Source organism: Falco naumanni, chromosome 8 (genome assembly GCF_017639655.2).
Source record: "Falco naumanni isolate bFalNau1 chromosome 8, bFalNau1.pat, whole genome shotgun sequence".
In the NCBI taxonomy this organism is placed as follows: Eukaryota; Metazoa; Chordata; class Aves; order Falconiformes; family Falconidae; genus Falco; species Falco naumanni.
Genome location: NC_054061.1, coordinates 45,235,831 through 45,261,463, shown reverse-complemented (window position 1 = coordinate 45,261,463; position 25,633 = coordinate 45,235,831). Strand labels below are relative to the sequence as shown.

Genomic DNA, 25,633 nt, shown 5'->3' with positions numbered 1-25,633 from the left:
GTCACCATTTAAAACAAGCTGGCAGCGTAGGCCAGGCCAACAGGATGCCTTCCAAATTCCAGAACTTTTCAAATCAAGTGTAATGCTTACAAAAACACAAACTGATTGAAGTTCAATAACTTTGCACAGTAACATGTTAATGAAGTCTTCTCAGTGTGGATACCAAAGTACACACAGATTACAAACTGATAACCTCAGCAGTATGTTCTCCACAAAGGAAAGTTTTAGGGTAATTCACATACAGTCAGTAACTTAATTTTTAAGTGATCTTGATCCATCTGCAAATTCTAAACCTCGTACAGCTGGTGATGAGACAGGAGTAAAGGAGAATAATTTATAATACCAGAGTATATTAAGGATAGACTCTCCTCATAAGCAAGTTTAAGGCCAAGAAAGCAACACCTGCAGTATACAAATGAATTCCACTAACGCTACCTCATTAGAAGAAGTCTGCGAGAAAGAAATACAAGAGTATGTAATCATGTAGAATGTGAAGCGCTAAGAAGAAATAACTTTTTATCCAAACTAATTTAAAAGAATTATTACCTCGCTTACAGTATAAATGTGCTTATATTTCATTATAAAGACTTCAAACATTGTATCACTTTTTCTGCATAAACTGCAAATAAAACTGAACTTACCTCCCAAAGTGCTTTAAAGTCCTTCTGCTCAATTCGAAGGAGCTCGCTATGTTCTCTGGTAACAATAGTAGCATGGCGAGGAGTGTTATCCAGAATGGACTCTCCAAAAGCAGTTCCTATTCCCAAAGTGCATATTGTCACAGCATCCTTTGAATCAAAAATAAAAGGACATTAAATATTCCGGGATGTTTTAAGAGTCTTTATGTCACATTTTCTAATAGCACTGCCTTATGATTTTCCAGCAATTTGCTTTAAAAGAATATTAATTAAAAATGCCAACAAAAAGTCAATATGATGATTAACAAAACATGAATCTTCAATGTGGAAGCAAGCATTACTTCCATTTTCTATGACCAGTAGAAATGGACATTTCTGTCTGCAAAGCAGAGAACACAAAAGTCACTTTTATCTTTGGAAGAAGGTTATGACCTCTGTTCATCTGCCTCTAAAGACTGTTGCAATGATGAGATTCTTTAAAAATGTGAGAGAAATCAGAAATGCAATCTTGGAATATAAATTTCTGCCCTACATTGGCTACCCTCATCAGAAAGAAAAGGTGACAGTTATGTTTTCTCAGTAATCCTAACTTTCAATTATACTATCTTCTTGTATTTATAATGCATTTCTTTATTGTACAAGGTCTGTGCGCAACACAGTCGTGCAGTTCAACCAACTCTGCCTTTCTGTTGAAAATGCCAGTAAACCTCTCAAATGTTAATGGATGCCTACCAATTAAGTGCCAGACAAAGAACAATAATATTTTCACATAAGTCAGAGATTTCAAGAGAACTCGAAGTCCAAAATAACCTGGAACAGAGGACTCAGGATGGTCCCAAACATGCAGCAAAGTCCACTTCAAAAAAGTCTGTATGAGCACATGCCATTCATGTGATGGAAAGATGTCTAAATCAATCCCCTTGGCCAGGAACTCCTCTGTAATAGTTCCAATATTAATTATGAGCTATTGTAGAAAAAATAGACTACCAGCAATTAAAAAACTTGCTGATCAAGATTTTTAGATACATTTTCTGTTTTAGGCTTACAAGTTGCTACAGTTGTTCCTGAGTACAGGCTTGAAGCTGAACACTTACCTACATCTCTAAGTTGGGCCTTAACTGACTGTTTTGAGTAACGAAAAAAAATAGCAACAGCATTAATAATTTCAATTGATACAAACTGCACCTAAGGAAATCATACACACATACAAATATACATAAACATATTAAAAATATGCTAGTTTTACTTAATACAACATTATAAATAGAATTTAATTCTAAAACTGATTCGTGAAACATCTACAAAAATAAAAGCAGAAAATTTTGTCATCCCAGCTGCTACATCTTTGGGGCTGATAATCCAGGAGAGAAGCATGAGCATACTTCAGCATCATTTTCTGTATTTAAAATTGCATTGTTTTCCTTTCATGCATCTAATAAGTGGTAATAGGCAAATGTTATTAAGATCAAGTTAGTAGCTTTATAATTGCATTACAAAGACAAATGCCCATAATAGTCCAGTTCCCTGAACCATAGCAAATTGCTTTTGCTCAGATTTTACCATATAAAATTATGTGTTCAGGAAAACAAAATCAATTATGTCTCAGAAAGGATCTAGGAAGAATTTACCAACTGTCAGAAATAAATTTTCAAGGAAGGCAAATATGAACAGGCACTGTTTAAAAGAAAAAACATTTATGAATAAGCACCTAGGCACCTAAACAGAGGTCTCTATAGTCTATAGTAGAGGTTATAGACTAAAGTTGTGCCTTAACAAGCTTACCTTTCAGAGCTGAAACACTATATGCATGCTACTATACTCACAATTGCACTCAAAGGAGCTACAAAGAAAATGTGCCTACTGCTCACACAAAATTTGATGTCCAGGTCTCCAGTACATTATTCTTAACTTTCTAAATAAAGTTCCAACTTCTTTCTCATTCCCTTCCCTCCCTCCAAAAAACCAAACTCTTGAAATGCTTCACCTTTTTTTGATTCTTTACAACACTAAAGAGTATCTCTTCCAAGAGAGAGAAGAGAAGAGGAGAAAAAGAAAGGTGTTGGTTAAGGAACCACTTTCTAAGATAACTTTTGATGAGGCAACTGTTCAGCCTGAGAAATAAATTAACATTGTGGGGTGTTAAGTCAATGGTCCTATCTACACTCATTAAAGTAAAGTCCAGGCTTCTATCAAGTGAAAGTTCTTTCAGATTTTTTCCCCAGCCAGCATTGCTCTCCATACAGATGAAGTTTCACAGCCAGCAAGGGAGCAAACCCATCTGTCTTCTTCAAGACTTCAGAGATGCATCTTCCCTCTGCCCCACGTTCATATATCTCCAGTCTCCCGGGGAATCAGGTGTGCATTTCCTGTTACACCTGTTAACCTTGCACTCAAGAACCTCCTGCTGTTCAGTGTAGACTTCAGGAGGATTGCTGGCAGCTCAAAACTCAGTTTGCTGTTCCCCTCTGCAATCCCAGAAGCAGCAGGGGGTTCCAGCTGCTGGTAACCAGCTAAAATTCACACAGCTATTTAAAAGGCAGAATTAGAGACTTAAAAAGATGAGATTGTTTCCATTGATAGCTGTCCACTGAACACACTATAAAATGGTAGCATTCACAGAGGCTGTTTGTGTATTCAGTTTCATTGACTCACTGGCAGGTGAGACACATGCAGTGAAAGAGCTGTTAAACTTCATCCTCACATCAACCTAAAACATTATTGAATTCGTAAGATCATTCTATGGAATGGACAAGAATGAGAAACAAGGATCTGCCTGACTCCCCCCACCATCACAAGGCACATCCCTGCATGCTCCTCCCTGACTTGTGACACTTTATTTTCCAACGTGGCAAACAGAATTCTTGTACTGTGTGCAAATAAAATCATGGTGTCTGAAAGAGAAATGAAGAAAGAAAATAGGGAAAAAAAAATTACAAGTTCTGGGTTGAAAGGGATTGGGGACTTTCCTTTGAAACTTTAGTTCATGCAATGTTTTGAATTTATAAAGGAGTTGATGTAGCCAGTTTAGTTTTAATTTCATCATTCTCTCACACCTTGTACCTTTATCTCACCCCTGCATCTGTGTCCTTCCAGGACTCCATACCATCTCCATGATTAACTGGAGCTGTGCAAAAGCTGGCATTTTGAAGTTTGCTTATTATTACTTTGACACAATTCAGTTTGTCCTGAGCAAAAATTTCCTTTTATAACAGAGAAACCAAAGGGTTCACATGAACGTAAACCATCAGTTCTATAAATTCGATATACTATATACCTTGTTTGTAACATTGGGTAGGTAACAGTGTCAAAAAAAATAAATTCAGAACCTGTTCATAACTGAGGGTAAAGACCTCTTTCTGATAGATTCTAAACAGGCTGCATTTTCTGTTTATTTTGAAGGGGACTTACTGTTCCATTACCTCAACTGCAGTATGTTTCAGCCATTCAGAAAGGAAATCCTTATCAAACTGCTACTCCCACACTAGAACTGCAGTTTGCCAACATACGATAGGCCATCCTCTTTATACATAAGACAAAGTGATTTGCTCAAAGGAAGCATACTTCTAAGATTGTGACCAACTTCTCTCCTAGCTCCCAAGTAAAATATTTACAGACAGATTAATGGAACTGTAATAACATTCATTATTTCCATACTTTTCTATAGCTCTAAAAGCTACCTGCAATGTCTTGAACTTTTTCCTAGGTTACCTGGCAGACAGAAATGATTTCTCTATATTACCTTTCAATAAGCTAAATTCAAAACCAAAATTAGTACAACTACAACACTGTGGAGCACAGCATAGGAAAACACACCCTGCTTCTCAGCTGAGTACTTGTGCAGCCAACCTCTGTGTCAGAATTGGTAGAGCAGTTCTCAAACCATATAATTTAAAGCTAGCTATCTTGGGCATATTTACACTACAGACCAGGGGTCCTCAAACTACAGCCCGCAGGCTGGATACGGCCCCCCAGGGTCCTCAATCTGGCCCCCGGTATTTACAGAACCCCCCCGCCCCACCCACCCCCACCCCCCGCTGGGGGTTGGGGGGGGAAACCAAGCAGCCGCAGATGACTGCCTGCTACTTCATCCACGCGCCAGCCCACTGGTTAAGAAGTTTGAGGACCCCTGCTACAGAATATAGCACAAACCTATGTCACAACTTCACATAGGTAATCTCCAAAATACAAAATTACTGTTTTCATGCACATATAATGGCATTTACATGCAGAATGCAATATTCCAAGGACTGTCCTGCTTAAATTCCCTTCCTTGCTTCCACTTCATCTTAACACATACCTGCTTTGTCCTCAGTTTCAAACAGCCAGGAAATGCTTCCCCTTCTTACATGGACAGCTGAACCTCTTTCTTCACATTCTTCTCAGCAACCCCACCAACTCACTTGGCTTTTGATCCCCAGCCCTCTGCATCTTCCTACAACTGACACTGCTGTACCACCCAAGCACACACAGCTCCTCCTTTAAAGCTTTTCTATAAAAGGCTAATTGTTTCTAAAGTTTGGTCTATTTTTAAAAACTGATCAGCTCAAAAAAACTCCACTAAAAACACAGGCAAGACAAACTAGCAATATCCCCCAGCACATACACTGATTCAGCTGGCATACTACAGCAGAACTGCAGATCAAACTGCTATTTGGTCTTTGTCTTTCTTCTCTTCGTGCCTTCCTGTTTTATCAGATAGGAATATAAATCATAATCATTTGGGGTGAAAAGCTCTGAATCTAATTCAGCAAAACACAATGCTGCAGAATCTGAGAAAACTGTCACACTGATGCTTTTGTCATAATGCATTTATTCCCAGCTTTATGCTGAGATGTTACCAACAGTCATCTGTTAGAACTTGTTTGTTTTAAAAACAAGGTTCAAAAATTAATCATACACAAGGCAGTCAGCAGTATATTTACACCACCACCAAACTAGGAATATCTCTAAGAGTGCCTTTTATTACTATATACCTTGGTTGTAACATTGAGTAGGTAACAGTGCCAAAAAAAATTAAATTCAGAATCTGTTCATAACTGAGGGCAAAGACCTCTTTCTGATAGATTCTGAAGAGGCTGCATTTTCTGTTTATTTTGAAGGGGACTGACTAAGTCTTTGTGTGACTTAAGTACAATATTTATCAGGGTATTTGCTACAAACAAGTTGAGACAAGACCAACACAGTTCATTACACTTACCTCTTCAATTCATAGTGTGACATTTTTACTTTAAAAAAAAGTGATCTTCAGTCTCTTCTTGATTGTTGAATACCCAGAAAATTAATAAATTTAGTATAGAAAAGAGTATAGAAAGCAAAAGCAGACCAGCCACCACTCAATGCACTAGACGAGTAATCCTGTCAGATATCTATCCATTTCAATGGCAAATTAAATTACCACCATGATCAGCAGCAGCTAGCATATTTTACCACCGCAGTGGAACAGAACCAACAGTAACAGAGAAATCTGCTCTGGTCAAACTCTTTAAAACATATATATTGTAATTAGTTGAATATGGCTTTCAAACTAGTCATTTTAGTATTAAACATTGACCATACGCCGTTTGTTATGTATTATAACACTGCCCTCTTGTGACATAATACAGTTCTGCAAGCAGTCAGAAGATTTTTCTACATACGTGAAAGCAAGACCTATCTATGAGATCCTAAGTATTCGTGTTTTGCTTTATTAAAACATTTAAATCAGTACATGGAATGCTTCCTCCTATCATAACAGAAAATAATAGGTAGTGTTTATATGAATTCTTAACTTGGTCCTAATCAGTATTACTAACACTTTTTGTGAGAAATCACAGGGGCCTGCGTAAGTAAGCTAATGTGCAGCAAGAACGTGTATGAATTAATACTTCACTAGCTGCATTGAAGCGTTGATTCATTAGTGCTTTTAGATATAATTTCTAGTGCAAGATGTAACTACATGCCTCTGTAGGAGTAAAGGCCATTAAGACATTCTTAGTAAACAGCAAGTGCACAATAACTTACTGCATCTTTATAGGCAAAAGCTACCAAACACCAAGGCTGACTGCATAAAGAGATAGCACATGGTAGCTGCTACACAATGTATTTATTCCCAGGCTTGCTAAAATTTAACTTCCCTGGGTAGACAGATAAACACCTAGTAAAGCAGGACTAATTTTTAATCAAGAGAATTGATTTTCTGTATTTACATTAACACTTTAGGCATCAACATATAATATATGATAATTCAAGCTGCAGGAAAACACGAGAGGTCATTGAGTACAACCTCCCACTCATCTTAAGTATTAAAAAATTATTAGTCATGTCTTACAACTTTTTAAACAACAGAAACCTAAATACAAAGTTAGCTTCTCTCTTCCTAGGAAAGATGTCAGACTCTTTCTGTACATTTACATGAGACTCCAAACTTCTAAACTTGTAAACTCAAGTAAACTTCTGTATCTCTTCTGCTCTGTTGGAAGTTTCTCATTAGCATTTGTGCAATTTATGGTATCATAGTAATGGCAGAGCAATTAATAATTACTATGACATTGTGAATGAACTTTTGGCTCCTGAGTGCTGTTGTTGGAAAATGCGCTCCAAGATAGGTTACAAGCATCCCTTCATCTTCACAACTGGTCATCCATTCCTAGCTGGAATTTGCTGGCACAATTACAGCAACTGAGTCTGTCAGGGCTGCCTGCCTATGGAGCTACACTGTGTTTCCTCCATCGTCTGGATTTGTAGTGAGCACAGTAGGCAGGGAGCGCTAGCAAGTACTTCAAGCTCAAGAATAGCTAGTACCATGCCAACAAGGGGTACTGACAAGACTGGAACAGGGCACCTAGGAGGTTAAAGGCAGGACAAGGAGCAGACCAAGGAGGGACATTCTACAAACACCAAGCTGGAGGAAAACCAGAGAAAATATTAGACTCAAATACCATTCAGGAGTCTGCAACCACCAAACTTAACAAGAACTGGAATGGTAAATGCATGAGCTGCTGTCCTTTCGGCAGTGAGGCTCTATCATAAGAGAACTAGGCAGCCGTAAGAATTCAGTTCATTGTTCCTGTGACAAGGAAACATGAAGTTAAGAAATTACTGCAGAATATAATTTCTAGAACTACAACTACATGAATTGTAGTTCTGCAGTTTCCTATTGGCAGGAAAATCCAGTAAACTTGAACAAGCAGAAAAAAACATTTACATTACATTTCTTAAAAGGCTAAAATGGAGTAACACTCCAAACAGACTTTAAATTTAACTTCCTCATCCAGAATACTTTCGTGGATATATTTTTTTTCTGATTCAGTAAAGAACTTTGGACCTTAACAGCAGCATAGTGCCATCTTTTGGCAAACACCAGAAAATATTCCTGATTGCTTTAGACCTGCACAGAAAAGGGTCTCATAAGAGCCCAGTACCGTTCCAAATTGTGACAATACTAATGACAGCCAGGCCATGCTGAGAATTGCTCAAAATAGGCTAATTATACTCTCAGTCAGTCTCTACTTAGCACAGTAAAGAGGCTGCCAAAAATAATTATATGAAGGAAGTCCCTTTTGTAGCTATCATTTTACTGTAAGAAGTAGAAAGACCTAGTGCTCACACACTGTCCTGACTTGCATTCTGACCCAATTTCGCTGGTGATACAGTGCTCAACAAAGTGAAAAAATCTAATTTCTGTAAGTCTGCTATGAGCAAGAAATCTTCTCCAGTCAGCCAAACTTTGGGCAAAGAATACAACACCCCACGCATGCTATATTCAGTCAAGGTGGTAAAAACAGGTCGTGTTATACTTCAGGTCCAGGATAGCTACACCACTCATGTGAAGGTATGAGTAACATGTCAGAGGTACAACCCCATGCTGAGCTACTTGATGGGACAATCCCAGATCTCAAACATCGAAGTAGGGAATGGGACGTGATGCCTTGCCAGAAGACTGAGCTCACACCAGGAAGTACTTGACTTGTCAGCATGACATTAGACAACATGTGTGGGAGACTATTCCAAGAAGAAATCTTATACTTCTTTTTTTTGTATTTACTCTATATTTCCAATTTTGTAAATCCAGGAGTGCCAAGATATGAGAAATTGCTTGCAGTTTGGGGGGAATTTTACTTGTTCTTCTGTTTCTTAACACTGAACAGGTATTACCTCCAGCCTTCTGGTCTAACATGGCAGCAGTTCCAATACTCTGCTATTACTATGATAACCATTCTTGCAGTGGAGACTGCAGTATGCTGTTATAAGACTGCACTGTTAGTAGGTTTGGCTTGAACTTTCTGAGCAAGGCATGAATTAAAATATTTCCAGGGAATGAATTAACAACTCTCATATCTTTAGCTTCACTTCATATGACATTATTAGAAAAGACAGAGGAGTCTTGTTTCATATTAAAATGTAGACACCTTTCTAGAGCATTACATTTCAGGTTTTTTGGAATCAACGGCATGATTTGCCTCCACAGACACAGGACAACTAAAACTAAATGAGACTCAGAGATTGTGACAAGACGAAATACCTGTACAATATATGTTGTCGTTATCTACCTCAGTATGTCATACTCTTTCTTAGTACTACTGACTGGATGGTTTCAATGAAAAATCTATTTTACCTGGTGGTTGCTTGTATCAGAAACCTTCACATCCAGTGATCCTGTCAGAACAGCATACCAGTTCGTCCCAATATCACCCTGACGGAATACTGGAAAGATGAAATCTTGTAAATAAGAGCTATCTCCTTGAGTTTAACAACATTAACAAATATTTTCCCTCATATTAGCGTACCACTGTAGTCATACTACTGGCACTATAGAATTCGGCATATCAGACTAGTTACTTATGATTACAATAATATTTCAAATTACACTGGAAAGCATGTATTTTAGTAAACTGGTCGATACGTTACAGAAACAATGAAACCACATAGAATTGCTTCACTCATCCCCTGTTTGCTTCTCTTTTACTGCTATCTTAGTTAATAAACAAAACAATAATAAAAAAATACTTTCTGAACATTATCCCTTTGAAATTCAGAATCTTCTGATGCAGACACAGCTCCCACTGACTTCTGTAAAAGTTCTGGCTGAGAAGCAGCTGCAGGACTTTGATGTTCAGGCATTCCAACTGTGTGATTACAGACCATTAGAATTCCTATTACTCTAAGCAAACTCCAGTGCTGTGTGACTAAAGCATGCTAAATTTACTTGAGGGGTACCTGAGACTCTACTAAACACCACAGGTCTCCATCAACTATTCCCATGGTACGGCTCTGGGAACTCACAAATTCCCATCTCAGCTTCACAGACCAAGTACGGCTGTCCACCTTCATCTGGCACACGGGCTGCCAGAGCAAGCACAGAGCTGTTGTACCCCACAGCAGTACACAGCTCTGCAAATCTGTCTTGCGTTACCAAGAGCAACTGCAAACCACATCCTATTAATGATATGCATAAGTGATAGGTGTATTGTGATGTCAGGGGCAAAAGCCTACAAAAGAGATCAATAATACATTTACAGGGGAAAAACAAGATTTAAGTGAAATGACTTGCTTCTAATCTTTCAACGAAACAGTGGCATAGTCCTAAATCCAGTGCGTTCCTTGTTGCCATAGATTCACTACACACTGTATTTGTAGAGCAAGCAGTACTTTAGTCCTGCCTTCCCCCATGACTATGGCTGCAAACGTTTTTATAGCTGTTCCACTGATTGTGCTCTTTCTTCAATCTCCTAGAGACAATCCCAACTAACCCCCAATTTTATCACATAAAATAGATCATCATGTGAAGCTCTCTTACATGTAATTCCTTTTTCCAGATTTTCATAATATCCACAGAGACATATCTGCTGGAGAAGGTTTGGGTGAAATTTCTCAAAAGCTTTCACTTCTTTCAGTCGTGAAAATATTATATCTACATCTTCACTGGAACGTTCCAACGGTCTGCAAGAAAACAAAGGACAACATTCTCAAGGGCTTCATCAGAGAAACATCGCCATCTGCATGCACCAAACTTACAAATGTTTGCTTTAACGTTACATTATAACATAAATCAATTAAAATGCATTTCACAGGTACATAATGAAACCCTGTTGTAGCTGGAGTCCAACTCAGCCTCACATGGGGCACAAATTGTTGCAGCACAAACAAATCAGCAGGCTGCAAAAAGACTTACCATCAGTCAGATTCTACAGTCTGTGCTGTATCGCCTTCCTCCAAAAGCCAGACTACACTACCCCTCCCCCATCCAACCACCTCAGTATCCTACAATCCTCAGTGCTATTAAACTACTTAACTAAAGCTAAGTAGGAACAAGCTACAGCTGCACATCATCCATGTCAATCAACCCAATGCCTTCGAGGCAAGGCTACAGCTGTATATTATCAATGTTAATCAACCCACTGCATTCCTCTACAAAACCCTTCCAAAACATCCTAACAACTGACTGTTATCAACTTGAGCATAATTATTATCAACAGAGGCAGTGTCCAGAAGCTTCATTTAACACTGAAGTCCTGCTGCAGTAATTACACAGTCCTTACAGAGCTTACAATGAGACATAGTTGCAAGTTTATACGGGAACACGACAAATCAGATGTCCAAACATACAAAAGGTCTGTGGAATTGGTGCCCAAAATAGAAGCTATCTATCTGGCAAAAAGATTACGGTATCAGCAGTAACTCCTATATCCATATCTCTTGGGCATTTCACTGGGTACAAACTAACTTTAGCGTTCTGTTTACTCACTTGCAAGCAAGAAAGACAACTTTATTAAAGTGCATTCTATTTTATGCAGTTCCTGTCTCTTAATGTTGGACAAATTAAATATGCAAGCAAGAATCTAAACTCTTCATTAGTAAGAGTAAAGAGCCTTAATACAAATACTTAAAATATTTAAAACCTGTGACAGTAACACCTTTAAAAAAACCAAGATTTCAAGGAAAATAAAATTGTAGAACTCCCTCCAGCAAAGTAGCATATGGACCAGCAGTTCAGCAGGTTCAGAAAACTACTAGATATTTATGAAACTAAAGTGAATTAGCTCCATAACATACACTTTAAATGTGATTGTCAAACATTATGAATCAGCAGGTAAGCTAAGCACTCGCTGAGAACATTAGAAAGAATCTTTCATAACAGACTAAATGCCTACTACTATGCACAGAAACATAGAACATTCCTAGAAGATCATGCTGGATCAGATGCAGAAATCATTTATGTATAAAGGGCTACCAGAAAGATAGAAGACTGGCAGCAATCATTAAACCTATCATTCACTCGAATGCTGTCAGTTAATTTTACTGACAGAATGTTCTTTTAGCCAGTGGATGAGCTTCTAAATGAACAGAAGTCAGGTAGCTTACAATGAACAAAGACTAAGTTCACAAATACATATCTTTATCATCTCATTGTTACATCCACAGTTTAAGCACTCCTTCTCACAAAAAAAAAAAAAAAAAGAAAAATTAAAGATTCCTCTTTAGAATCAAAGACTTAAAGGATCCAAATATTTGTCTCAAGAAACAAGCCCAGATGCTACTCACATTGAATCTCTGTCTCTCATCTTTCTTATTGAATTAAGTCTAGAAGGGATTAAATCTCTATCCTCATTTATACTCCAGCTTGCCCTTATTAACTACAGATGAGAATAATAACTCTCTGGTGTATACAGTTGCTTCTACATCACAGTGGCATCCTCTTAACACTTCAAACCACAACCAACTACAACAGCTCCCTTTTGAAATATTTCAAGTAAGATTTTCACCCATTCCTTTTTTTTTACTGTGCACTAGCTGACAGGTACTAATAAGCATTAACCCTCTTGTCAAAATTATTTTAAGAAGATTAGGAGGTGCAGCTTGCAAACAGATTTTAAATCCATTTAGACAAGATGCCTACCCAAACTACACTAGCACTTGAAACTCTAACACCCTTGATTTATGGAATCCCAAAATTAACAGCAAAACCTGACAAAGAAAAAAAGGGATATTATTTCAGGCTATCCCCTTTTCCTAGAAAAAGTGTGTCCGAAACTGTTTCATTGATACAACTGCTCACAGCTGACTCTGTTCAAGTCCACTAGTTCATGTGCATAGAATTGACTCTAAGATCTCTGCGTGCAGTGGTTTTAATTGTTTGATGCAGTTGGACAGGGAAAAAGCAAACAAGGTTAGCAAACAACATGCATTAGGTCATATAAACTTAATCAACACTGTTCTCTCAATGCTGTTTCTGAAACGAGAGTGCAGAAATTTCTTCCACTTCTGATCCTGTCAGAAGGATAAGATTTAGGGGCATATAATTCATAGACTGTGTAGTTTTTTTTCCTGAGTTGCTGAAGGCTCAGGAGACGGAGCTTCTCTCTAGTTCAGAAGGCGGCAAGATCAGGGCTCACTTCCACTGACGTGGCAAGGAGTGTCTTGGAACTGCAGGAAAAAAGCTTGCTCTTCTAACAGAACTGCTTCATGATCCCAGTAACATGAGTCACCATGGAAGAACAAGCATTCTTACAGGTAGATGAGCCATGCTTTTCAGAGCTTTAAACATCAGCACAGCAGTGAGAAACCAAACTCCATATTTACTGGGAAAGTCAGATTAAAGTTGTGTGCTCCTAGTGGTTTATGTTAGCAAGCAGCTGAGCTACAGCGCTTTGCATTAGCAGCAGTTACTTCCACTTGGAGTGCATGAAGTGGGCACCTGAAGGGGGACACACAGACATGCTCTAAACAAATTTCTAAGTAATACACATAGCAGTAGTCTGAAAATTGTTATATTTCTTACAATGTTTCAATGTTTCTTAATTCATTACTGCAAGCCATTTATTTCAATAGCCTCTCTTCAAAATATACTAAGTTTAATATTACTGTGTACAACTAAATTTCCAGAAATATTTTTACTGGGAGAGCATACATTTTGATCCACCACATTTGGAAACTAAGCTAGAATTTGGGAGGATTTCAGTGAATGATTTAACTATTAATCTATCTCAGAAAAGGTACCTTCTCCCGAGCTGTGCTTTACCAAAAAAAAAAAAAAAAGTGCAGGAGGAATCCTAACTGTACACCATAGTCACAACTAATTAATGTCTCTTAAATGAGGCATACAGACAAACACCTAGATTAAGATTTAGCTGTTTGGTTAATATTGTGAATTAGCATAAAAATGAACTAGGATCCAGGCTATCAACAAAATGCCTTTGGATTTGATCATTGCTCCTGGGAAATCAGAGTTTAGGAGTAAGGAATGAATTAACAGTAGGTGTCCCAAGCTGAGCTGGCCCTTAGTCCTTACTAGGACATGGAATTTTGCCTGTGTAAAAACTCCAGATTGCAGTGTAACAGTAATACTAGTAGCATTCAAACTCATTTCTATGAAGTGCTTATAATCTAGAACAATGACACTGGTTTTAAAAGGATAGTTTTACTTAGTGAGAGACCATAACAAGAATAATAAAATACCATGGCATCAATTAACTGCTTTTCCACCATCTTTTAATAAAATTCTCATCATGGTAACTGTCATCATCATCATTAAATTAACATTAATTAATGTATTTATGATGCCGAATTATGTTCTCTATTCTAGGTACAAGCTGCCTAGCATGGAACAACATCAGTACAGGACAACATAAATTTACTTCCTCATTGCAGCTATCCTACTAAATTGCTGTAAACTCATCTTTTTAAAAGCATAATTTAGGGTAATATTTAAACAGCTAATATTACAATATATTCCTTAGAACATTAATGATTAAACCTATTAATTAGAAAAGTACTACTGATGCAAGATGGAGAATTATTCAAGCTTTAATGTGACTGTAGCAGCACTGATAGGAGGCAGTGGTATTAATCCAGAAAAGAACTGTTCCTCAAAACAGGGAGATGGGCTGCAGAAGTCAACCCCAAAGAGGTGAATCTTGTGAATCTCCCTACAGCCCCTACATGGCTCCAAAAGCCTCAGGAAAGGCTTTTTCCAGAGACCACACCAGAGCACCTGAAGACACTCCTGTGATCACCACTGCTGTTCCCTAGAGAGCAATCCCACTGAGTTTGGCTCCTCTCTGCTAAACTAGTGCTGGTGGGGATGCTTTTCTGTTCTGTTCTGTGACATTGATGCTGGTATGTTTCTGAAGTGTCCCCTCGCTGCTGATGCAGCAGAGTTGTAACTTGATATTCGTGAGCATAAGAAGTTAGAAAATGAATTTTGGTGCATTTCATACCACTGGATTTTCTGCTAAAGCTTCTGTCCTTCCCTAAGTGTACTCACGTTTCTGAAAGCTCTACCACGATGTATGGAATACGACCTTTTAGGTGAATCTAAAAGTGTGGACAGCTCTCTTAAATCAATGAAAATTCTTCAGCTCTCAACAATTTGGTAGATCTATGAGCTAGAGTAAAAGCATTTTAAGGCAACACTATCCTTCTCATAGAAAATCTATGACTATCCAATGAAGGACCCACTCCCTCGGCTGACCCACCCAATTTAAAATAAAATTTAAGTAAAGCAGACTGTGGAACTATTACATTTGTCTGAATCTTTTTTGCTTAAAAAACCAGCTTCTTAGTCCTTTCCCCCAACTTTTCAGTATCTTTGTGGGGCAGCTGCTGCTGTATCTCTACTTCCCTTAAGTCTGCAGCATACAAGAGCTTTAGCAGCTGTTGTAGTAACCATACCTAGTCACTAACTGACCAGCAACCAAAACTGGGTAGGTATCACACCATAGCAAATGCCAGGACAAAACCATGCAGGAGGAATGACTGATTTGGAAATGAAAACTTCACACTCAGTATCTCTTACCATGAAGGATAATGCGTGGATGACACTCCTGCACCCCCACTCCAGTCTTCAGTTTAATACAATCGTCCCTAAATTTGTATCTCGGCAGGTTACTGCACTGATATCCCATTTCACTGTGGCCAAAGTGAGATGGACATTTTCAGTGTTGCAAAACAGGACTACAAAATTATCTGGAAATCACAGAAAGCAAGAGTATTTATTTTCACTACTCTACAAGCTTTTCTACTTTATTTGACCACTGAACACTTTATCCAGCTCCTTGTTTATATTACTGATTTGCTTCTTCAGAGCACAGTAAGTCTTATCTGGCAGTAATGTTTTCACAGAAGACACAATCGATCTTCTCCTGCTTCTTCAATACAATATCACAGCACACATATACATGTGACAGCATCAATGCTATACATCTCTATCCAATTATGTCAATAAGGCTTCTTTAAAGGATATTTTACCCTTGATTTATTTGGTTGTGAAGATTTCAAGTATGTATTTTATAGAAATAAAACAATTTTCTTGACAATGTCTGCTCGAGAATCTGTAAGAGAAGGTTACCAAAAAATCTGCCAGAAGTGTATCTTCAAAAGGCTATTTTAAAGTACAAACTATTCAAGCTCAAATTTTAAATACAGACAGAGGATAACTGCTAAAATTCTTCACACATACAATTTGGACAAGTTTTCATGTGTAGCATATACAGCTGTATAAAAAACTTTCAGTGGTGTTAAGATTAAATATTTGAATATTTATGTATGCTATGAAAGACTTCTTAACCTAGAAGGAACAAGTTGGAGGTTTTTTAGTTTGTTTTTATCAAGGTTATCTAACCACAACCTATTACTTCCTCTACTACCACATGATAAGTCCTTTTTTTCAGTTCTTCCTCATAATTGATTTGACACTTGAAAAAGAAAAAACAGAAAACATGTAGTTTTACCTTCTTTGCCAAGATGCCATTAGAGTTTAAAAAAATTTTTTTCTGTATCTGTTAAAAAATCTGAACTCTCCTCTAACTGAATGAAAACACTGCAGTCCATTTCCTTCCCTTGCTCTTTTTAACTGTTTAAAAGGGCAACATTGCATTTCATACAGCAATGAACAGCCCACGAAAGAGGAGCAGATATGATGTATTTCTTCCACTGGCAAGGCTGTTCATAGAAAGCAGAGTATCACAATACATAACAGACAAATAAAATTCGTTCATCTCAGGGTTAAAACTGAAGCATCTATTCAAACATGCAAAGGCAAACTCTATGAGCTGGAACGTACCAGTAACCACTACCATGAATTTGGTGAATTTTAATAGTATTTTAAAGCATATTCTGTTTTGAAACATTAGCTAAGAGCAGCAGGGAATGCAGTTGAAACCAGATCATTCCTCTATGCTACCTGTAATTTCTCCTACCCTTTCCTGACAGGCAGAAAAGCAAAGCAGTAGGATGCAGAATAATATTAGTAGCAAGATACTGTTTTCCCTTAGTGAGAGCAAGACAACACTGAAGCACCTCTCTCCTCCAGGCAATGCTGTAAGGCTCTTTGCCTTTTAATCTCTCTTTGTACAAGTTTGAGAGAGGGATGCCAGTGACCTATCAAAGCACTTTAGACCTGTGCTAAGAGACTTAAATCCTAGATATAAATGAAGTTACTTTTAATCTGAAGTAATGTCCAGCTAAGGGTTTACTTCTGTGGGGACAGCCAGCGATCAGCTCTCCCTAACAGGCACTTTTCACTTGTCACAGTAGTACTACCAAATCCATGTTTTCAGCATTCACCTCTCAGCTTCTTTTTCCCTTGCCATGGGAAAAGCTTTGTCATGAGTTTTTTAAACAATAATAAAATTCTTTTCTTTTGATTTCCATTTTATGAGACTTTGGGATTCCAGTTTTCACATTTCCTCTGACACACAGTAAATGAAAATTTATTTAAACTCCATACCCTAGGATTTCCAGACATACAAATCATTCCAGAGTAAAAAAAGAAAAAAAAATGCAACACAAGTAAGACGGCTGATACTTAGTTTCCAACAAAGTACTACTATCACCTATACTCAGAACCCCTGTCACCTACACAGAGAACCCCTGTGATAATCTCTCATGTCCTGCTATGCAAGGCACAAGAAATGCTGTAGATAATCCTGATCTACTCAAGCACTGATTGACCTGCCGGTTAAATGCAGACTGATTGGCTATCAGCTGCAGTGACAGAATTTGTAATAGTTACAGATTTGTAATCTGTCTTCCTCGGTGAGGGCCAAAAGAATGCAGATATGAGGGACTCTCCTTTACCTACACACTCATATCATTATATCACTCAGTTACATTTGTGCCTTCAACTTAGTTTGACCAATGCACTGAAAAATTATTGGAGGGTTTGACAGAGTGAGTAATCAAGTGTGCTTCATTTCTTTACATACACGTAGGTCAACTTTTAGGTCTTTATAAACAATGGAATGGCAAAATATGTATTTATTAAGTAATGACATTCGCAAAGATTTATCTTAAATTAAAAACACACTACCTGAACAATACAGCTATAATAAGAAACTAAACATAACAATTTTTTTTTCATCTTCATGTGCTTTTCAAAAAGACAAAATACTTCAAGAGAAAAAGTAAAATTGCAAGGAAATTGTCTCCTTTCATTTATGATAAGTTTTATGTATGGTGCATGCTTTGCAACCAAGGAGTGACTAAACCTTATTAAATAAACCCTCCTACTTTCATAAATGTGAACTGGAGCTCAGGACAGTTAAAATTCCATTTGACAGAAGTAGATCTGGATGAAATTACATTAACCAGCACTGTAGCTTCATAACAGGCATTAAAAGCACTTAAATATGAACACAGACTCTGAGATACATTGCAAATGAAATTTATAATTGAACAATATGCACAAGTGATTATATCCTTTGATTCAAACTCTAGCCACTGCCATCCACCAACATATTACGCTAAATGCACCTTTACCCATTTAGGATCTGCATTGTTACAGCTAATGAGAATTTAAAACTTACAGTAACTATGAAATAACTTCTACAGATTTACACTGACATACATTTTTACAACTTCTGGATTCAAAGATTAAGTGGAAAGTCAGTTCAGGAAACATTTGTTGATAAATATAACATAACATTCATACTGATAAAGCAGCAGGAATAGTAAGTGATCATGCCAAATAAGAGTGCAGAAAATACTAACAGAACACAGAAAGTATCATAAAATATCATGTTTGTTACATGCAGCAAATTGTAAGATGCAGACAAAAACAGATGTCACACTGGATAAGAATACTTTTTGAAAAATATCTGGTGGCCACCTGACTTTGAGGGCATGATTTTGGTTTGTTGTTTTTTTCATTTCTTTGCTGAAATATGAGGTTTTGTTATAAAAGAAAATTAATCTCCTCAAAATACAGAACTTTAGAGACCAAAGCCTAACACCAAAAATAATTCAATGACAATTTAGATATGTTTCCAACACCACTTGGTGAAACATACAGTTGCACAAGTGCCACACCAATCCTGTGGCCACTTCACAAGACTATCAACTGAATTTGAATATATCACGACCTAATAGCCATATGCACATACTAGTTTGCTCTGGTGGGCCATGACAATGTTTATATACATGAGTGCTAGAGCAATCACTTTCTCTTCCTCTTAATACCTGTCCTTAGAACAAGTGTGTAACTTACTGTAACTGCATGTAACAAATGGAAGCTGATACTAGAAATGCCTAAGCCCGTGAGCAGAGAATAAAAGAGCTCAAATTTGTTTAAAATACAACTCCTGCTCTCACTATGAGTTACTTTGAATTCATATATTCAATAAAATGCACAGACTTACAAGCTAATAGCAAGCTATATGAACAATTATTTTGGTCTGTCTGAAGATACGGAAAGAAAAAGGGTTTTTTTATTATTCATCAAAGACTACCTTTGCACTGGACTAGAAAATGAGTTGCATGATGCAGGAAGATAAACTTGTTATTATTCATCACTCTCAGAAGATTGCATTTTTGTCTGAGTGCTAGAAAGCACTTCGGCTATGTCTATACTGCTCTGTCTCTGGGTTTCCACATCCACCACGGTGCCTGCTGCTGATATATCCCCACACAGACTTCATCCAAGCATACACCAGCTTAGACACGTACTGCATACAGAGAGAAAACATAAAGCACACAGGCCAATAGGAGCTAGGAGCTCCAGTGTATGCCCATGATTTTGTTCAGATTCAAACTATGTAAAAAATGGTGGTGGTACTTCTAGGGATTTGTTACAAATAAAAAGCAATGGTAGAAATTTAAAATATATAAAAGTCTATGTCTTACCAATCACATAAAAATATATTTTAAAAGTATATAGAATAGCATCATAATGCAATTCTAAAATATTCACAATATTGCCTGATTATAAATCTATAACCCATTATCATTGATATAGTTAGAGGTTACAGAGGATGACAAGCATTTTCCGTATTTCTTTTACAATTCTTTCAGAATATCAGTTCTTCATTCTAGCCTATCTGTATACGCACAAGAGACCTGTTGACTACTAAGCATATACAAATAACTTGCATCTCAAATACATGTTACAATGAACTAAAAAACAAATCCTGATTCAAATATGTTGCTGTTACAAGCTTCAGTCTGAATTTACACTCAAATCTATGAGAGCCTGGCTTGAGGTACAGACATGAGATACAACACTGTATGTGTTACTTGGGGTTTTGTAAGGTATAAATGACGCAAGTCAAAAGTCTAACAAGGATATAAAAGCTCAGTATGTATTATATGTCCTCAAAACACCCATTAATATTTAAATAATTCATAAATAGCTGAGCAAAGATCATAACATTCTTAGCACAGCAGGCTAGCAGTTAGATGCTTTGCTCTGTGATCTGCTCTTCCACTCTGCTAAGGCAGTGAAGTCTACAATTAACACAGAGAAAAACGAAAGGTGCAATAGGCAGGTATGAAATCCTGGGATCTCTGACTGTTGTGAATGCTATACATCATTAAAAAGTTTATATTTTAATTCAATTAAAACAATTACCTGAATTCATAACTGTGATCAAGTTTAGAGAATAGTTATGTAAAAAATACCTTGTCTACCATTCAGTAAAGCTATATCAACATGGAAATTTCCTGGTTAGACAGTCTTTAGTGTGAAAGAAACCATGACAGTAGAGAAGGCATTGTTCCTAAGCTAATTATATACACTTGCATAAATCAGCAACCTTCTTTTAATTATCTCCAGACTGGACATCCAGAAAAATGCCAAGACGGTAGGCATGCTTCTACTCCCTAGGAAATCAGTGGTAAAGCAACTATTCACTTCAAAGGTAAAAGCACTGGTTTCCTTAACAGAAAAAATATTTACATGTCCAGGTACAATCAGGATGTACAGTTGCTCACCACTGATCGTCTCTCTCCCCTGCAAAAATAAAATATTCTTCACAGAGCACAGTGTTCAGAACTTTTTTGTCCCTGCTTTTCCTTACCTTTGTACTTGTGACTTTATATATAAATTCTGTCCTGTGTATTGTGTTTTGAAGTACTAATCTTTTGCTTTTGTGGTTAGTAAACACACATGGAAGCTGCATGGTAGAAGCACTGATGGTCCTAGCCCACAGTACCATATACAGTAATAACATTTTTCCTGAAACATTTTGATGGTTCTTCATATGTGCTTTCATTTTAGATGTTAGCAGTTCCTGTTTGATATGCGACTTGGGGAAAAACATGAAGAACATATACAAAATACATCATTTATGTATGTGATGTATTTTGTTATTTCCATTTAGGGTTTAATTCTCCTGCTTTTTTAAAGAATGGACATGGATTATCCATATTACATGCCATTTTAATTGTCTTTGCTGAGGGCCACCTAAAATTCTAAAATACCAGGTTTAGTATGCCTTCCTCCTGAAAACACTAATATATTAACTAAAACATATTAAAACTAATGTATTATTTAATAAAAACACATGGTATCCTACAGAGAACTGACTCGTTAAATGAACCTGTATTTACAAAATCCACAACTAGGTTAGAAAATGCTATAAGATGTCTTAAAGGGCTTAAAATACATAGAAATCACATAAAAATTCAAGTGAGTACATTCATAGATCATCATCCTCAGAAAAGAAATACACTCTAGAAATACAAGTGTGTAAATTAATTAATAATGCTTTATCTAATGGTACTTTGATTCCTACAGTACTTTTCCAACATAGCTTTAACTATTTTTTAAATGGGAAAATCAGAAAAAAACGTGTATTTCCTATGATCACAAAGCAAAGCATGGCAGAGACCAGGAAAAAAACCTACAATCTCTCATGTCCTGAGCTTGTCTTACATCCGGATTGCCTTCTGGAAAAAAAGGATAATACTACATCATCCTTCAAGACACCTGGAACTGATTCTTTCCACTCAACAAATTGGTTTTGCTAGCTTACTCCAAGTAACAAAAACCTCACAATGTATTTTGCATCTAAGAAACCAGAGAAATTACAAGATCACCTATCTAAAAGTACTAGGGCTAATACTCTGCTTCTTCACATCTGCTCAATGTCAGTTTAGAGCTGAGAATCGAGCCCTCTGCTTTATTTTGGTTGTTACATGCCTAGGTTACCATCATCAGCTCTGTTTGTATTTGCATTTAGAGTACTTCCAACATTTATACACATTATCTAACCTCTAAGAGGTTAGTCTTCTTTTAATTTGTCACGTGTTAAAGAGGGGATCAGTATCTGTGGCAGGTGTCTAGACCAGAAGTTTTACTAACTTCTTACAGTCTGCTGCCTGGATTGTTAAGGAAAACCTACGAAGAGGTGCAGTCCTACAACACTAGGAGGTTACCCGGAAATGGCAGAAATTATGAGAAGGGGAAGGTTCCTCCTGTGTGCACAAAGGTTTCTCTTCACAGCACCACCCCAAGTGGCATCAACTGTCAAAAGCTGGCTTAATGATGCTCAGTAAACCACAATATATCACATAAGTAATTCACTCCGATAGCTTTATTTGAACCTTATAGCATATTTATGGTCTAAACTCTGTTCTCCTAAATATACAAATAGTTGTTCTCCTAAACTACAGGCGACTGAGCATTCAGAAATCAAACCACTTCTGAACTAAGCCAGCAAGCATTGAAGGTGAGGAATTAAATAAAGCAAAGGGCGTTCAAACCACCCCTGTGCAACTCGACATTGCGAGACACTTGCACCTGTAACACCTAGGGAAAGCACTCCGAAGCATTTTATATTTTTTTTTTAAATAATAGATAATTTGCCTGTATTTTTATAAGTGAGTACACCACCTCTGAGCACACGTTAGCCAGCCCTAACTCCCACTCACGCATTGCTGGCCGCCCACCTGTACCTGACCCGCGGCAAAGGCCGCCACCAGCCGGAGACCAGCCGCAGGCCCCCGGGACGCCACAGCAGGGAGAGGCTGTAGCCGCTGAGGGAGCCTCCAGCGGCCTCTGCCAGGGCGGACATTTTCTCTGCCCCCCCTCCCCGGGCCAACACTCTTGCACCCACCCGCCTGCGCGCGGAGCCCTCTGAGGCGAGGGTCTGTCATTTCCCGCCCAATCGCGCCGCGGCTGGGGCGGAGGGCGGTGTGCTGAGGTGAGGCGGGGGCCGGTGTGCTGAGGTGAGGCGAGGCGAAGGGCTGAGGCGGGGAGGACGGCGGGCTGAGGCGGGGAGGACGGCGGGCTGGGGCGCGAACGCCGCGGGCAGCGGGTGTGCCATGGCCGGCACGGCGGGTCCCCGGCCGGCAGCCCGAGGCCCCCGGGCCGCGGCGCCCTCTCCCCGCCCTGGAGCTCCCCCTCCTCCACCACGTGCGGCATTTTCCAGGCAGCAGAGCCCGGCGCCGAGCAGTATCCCAGTGGGAACTGCCCATCCCCTCCGCTGCCCCGAGCGTTTCCAGCCCTTATCCGGCTCCGCCGCCTCGGCTCCACTTCCTCCGGGCATTTGCCTCACACCGGCACGCTCCTTATGTAAGGCAGGATCTGATGAGGAGCAGGGAAGGGGGGGTGTCAGCACACACACACGTATACATACATACATACATACATACATGCATGCATGCATGCAGGCGGGGGGGGGGGGGGCAGGTTACACGCACACAGCATCCATCCGCAGCCACTCCTGTGAAGATGCCGATACCTTTTATCCAGGCAAGCGATCCACTCGCTGGAGGATGAGGAATGGGAGGTGTGAGCGGCGACCATGTTGGACGGGGATCAGGTCGCCGCGCACCCGGCTGGCGGCGGCTCCCCCCGCCCGCCCGCCGGTCGGTCGGTCCGTCCTCCCTCGCTCCCTCCCTCCGCGCACGGCGCGATGGGCTCGCCCAGGCCCCCGCGGCAGCGCGCCCTGCCCGCCGCAGGCAGCGGGGTGCGGATCTGCCTGCCCGTCGCCCGCCTCGGCCCGCCGCTGGCCTGCGACCTGGCGGCCCCCTCGGCCGCCCGGGGCACCTGCCGGCCCGGCCGGGAGGAGAGCCCGGCCCTGCCGCCCAGCAGCCGGCAGGTAGCCGCCCGGGGAGGGGGCGGGAAGGAGGCACTCCCTCCTGGAAGGTGTTGTCGTCCCCCTCCGACTTCGGTGAGCCCCTCAGCACGCACACTTGAGGCCGGCTTACTGTTCCCTGCCCTTGCTTCACCACAGATGTCCTTGACTCTGGGGGTGGGGGAAATACAAGCTTTTCAATTATTATAAGCAGCTCAGGAGTATTTTAGCAGTTCTCCAGAGACCTGTGCGCCGGTCCCCCCGTAGTAAACACACAGTAGCTGAGTGGAAGGAAGGTGCAGTCCACATTTCGGGAATTTTTCTGAAGCCTTCCTCCAGCCTGCTGTCTGTCCTGTCATTGCCCATGAAACTGTGTCCTAAAGGCTCTGGTTTATTGTAGGTGAAAAATGAACTGGGCAGTACAGCCTTTGAATAGGATTTAGCAATTGGAAGGAATCCAACACAGCATGAGAAAGATGAGTCTAGTATACAATGAAAACCATCCACACCCTTCTGTTGTGATAGTGTGGCCTGCAAGATGCAGGTTTTTTAAGGATGCTAATGCATACATGATTAAAAAAGTGATGAGCAGAGGAAGGAATGCAGAGCAGCAGGTCTCCCTGTTTTGCAAAGTTCTATATGAAATGTTTTCTCCAAAATATTCCAGGATCTAGATTTTATCTTCCCAAGTAATCTGTGTATAACCATAAGCTTCAGTTTACAGTCAACACAGCTTGCCTTGAGCCGTGTGGTAGAAGGCTAGGAAACTACAAAAAACTTGGCAGGGTGTTTGGGGTTATTTGTAGATGATAGCAAAGTGAAACTCAAACTGTGCCTTCCTTCAGGCTTGTAACTCCTCTCAGTGTGGACACAAATGTTTAATTCAGCTGCTGATAATCTGCCAGTGCGCTTACAGTTCTCCATGGGCGATTTTCTCTGCCCTCTGTTCTAATCTTTTTTGCTGTACCAAGTGTAATTTTCTTACATACATGCACTACTTCACATTTCACATCTCCCTTTTAATGGCCTCATTGCTGCCACAGCTTCTTCAGCACTTTAATAGAAATAAATGTTAACATCAGGATACTGAACAGTATGATGAAAAATCTAAGGAAATAAATCTAAAAATCCCGGTTGCTAAAAGGATACAGCTAAGAAATTGGCATAGCAGAGGAGAATGCCACAAAAGCCAATTCTTTCATTTTGCCTTAAAAAAATTAAAGTGCATGCCAGAGGAATAGAAGAGGCTGCCAGTCAGTGAGATCAAAGCTGCAGCTCTTCCTTTGCTATATTCCATGGTGGAAAAAATGAGAAATTCTTGCACTAAGAAATCAGCCTACTTGAGGAAAACCAATGCTATCATTCCCCAATATGTGAGTGTTTGGGAACCAACAGAACAAGAGCTTCAAATGTAAGAAACTAAATTTTCAAATTAATTATTTATAAAATAGTATGCACATTACAGACGAATCAATAAAGTTCACTAAGTTTGTACTTCCATTATAAAACATTCATCACATTATTCCACATAATTACAGTTTTCCTTACAGAGCAATCACATAAGGCACCCCTTACAGCCCTTTCTCCCCTCAACTCAGTTTAAGCTGCAGTGATGCTCTTTCCTTGTAATTGGCATCAGGCCTGAGAAGGAGCCCAGAAATGACTGCTAGCTGAAGGCCTTTATCTTTTCTCACGGACTGTTACATTGACACAAACAGCATT

The 25,633-nt window shown here is 39.2% G+C and overlaps 1 protein-coding gene across 4 annotated transcripts in view; it reads right to left on the bottom strand.

The window, feature by feature from the left end:
* The window catches only part of RAPGEF4 (Rap guanine nucleotide exchange factor 4), a 158,566-nt gene extending 134,829 nt beyond the window's left edge, over positions 1–23,737 (bottom strand). The window contains exons 1-4 of one of the 4 annotated variants that reach the window (XM_040603595.1): positions 23,576–23,737; positions 10,414–10,556; positions 9,232–9,320; positions 642–788 (exon numbers count right to left, since the gene is read on the bottom strand). In XM_040603595.1, the coding sequence (XP_040459529.1) occupies positions 642–788; positions 9,232–9,320; positions 10,414–10,556; positions 23,576–23,640 (444 nt within the window). In that variant the 5' untranslated portion in view covers positions 23,641–23,737. Of the gene's footprint in view, positions 1–641; positions 789–4,935; positions 5,029–9,231; positions 9,321–10,413; positions 10,557–23,575 lie in introns of those variants that run through there. The other 3 variants (XM_040603593.1, XM_040603594.1, XM_040603598.1) reach the window with 3 other exon arrangements.
* Between the last annotated feature and the right edge of the window lie 1,896 nt (positions 23,738–25,633).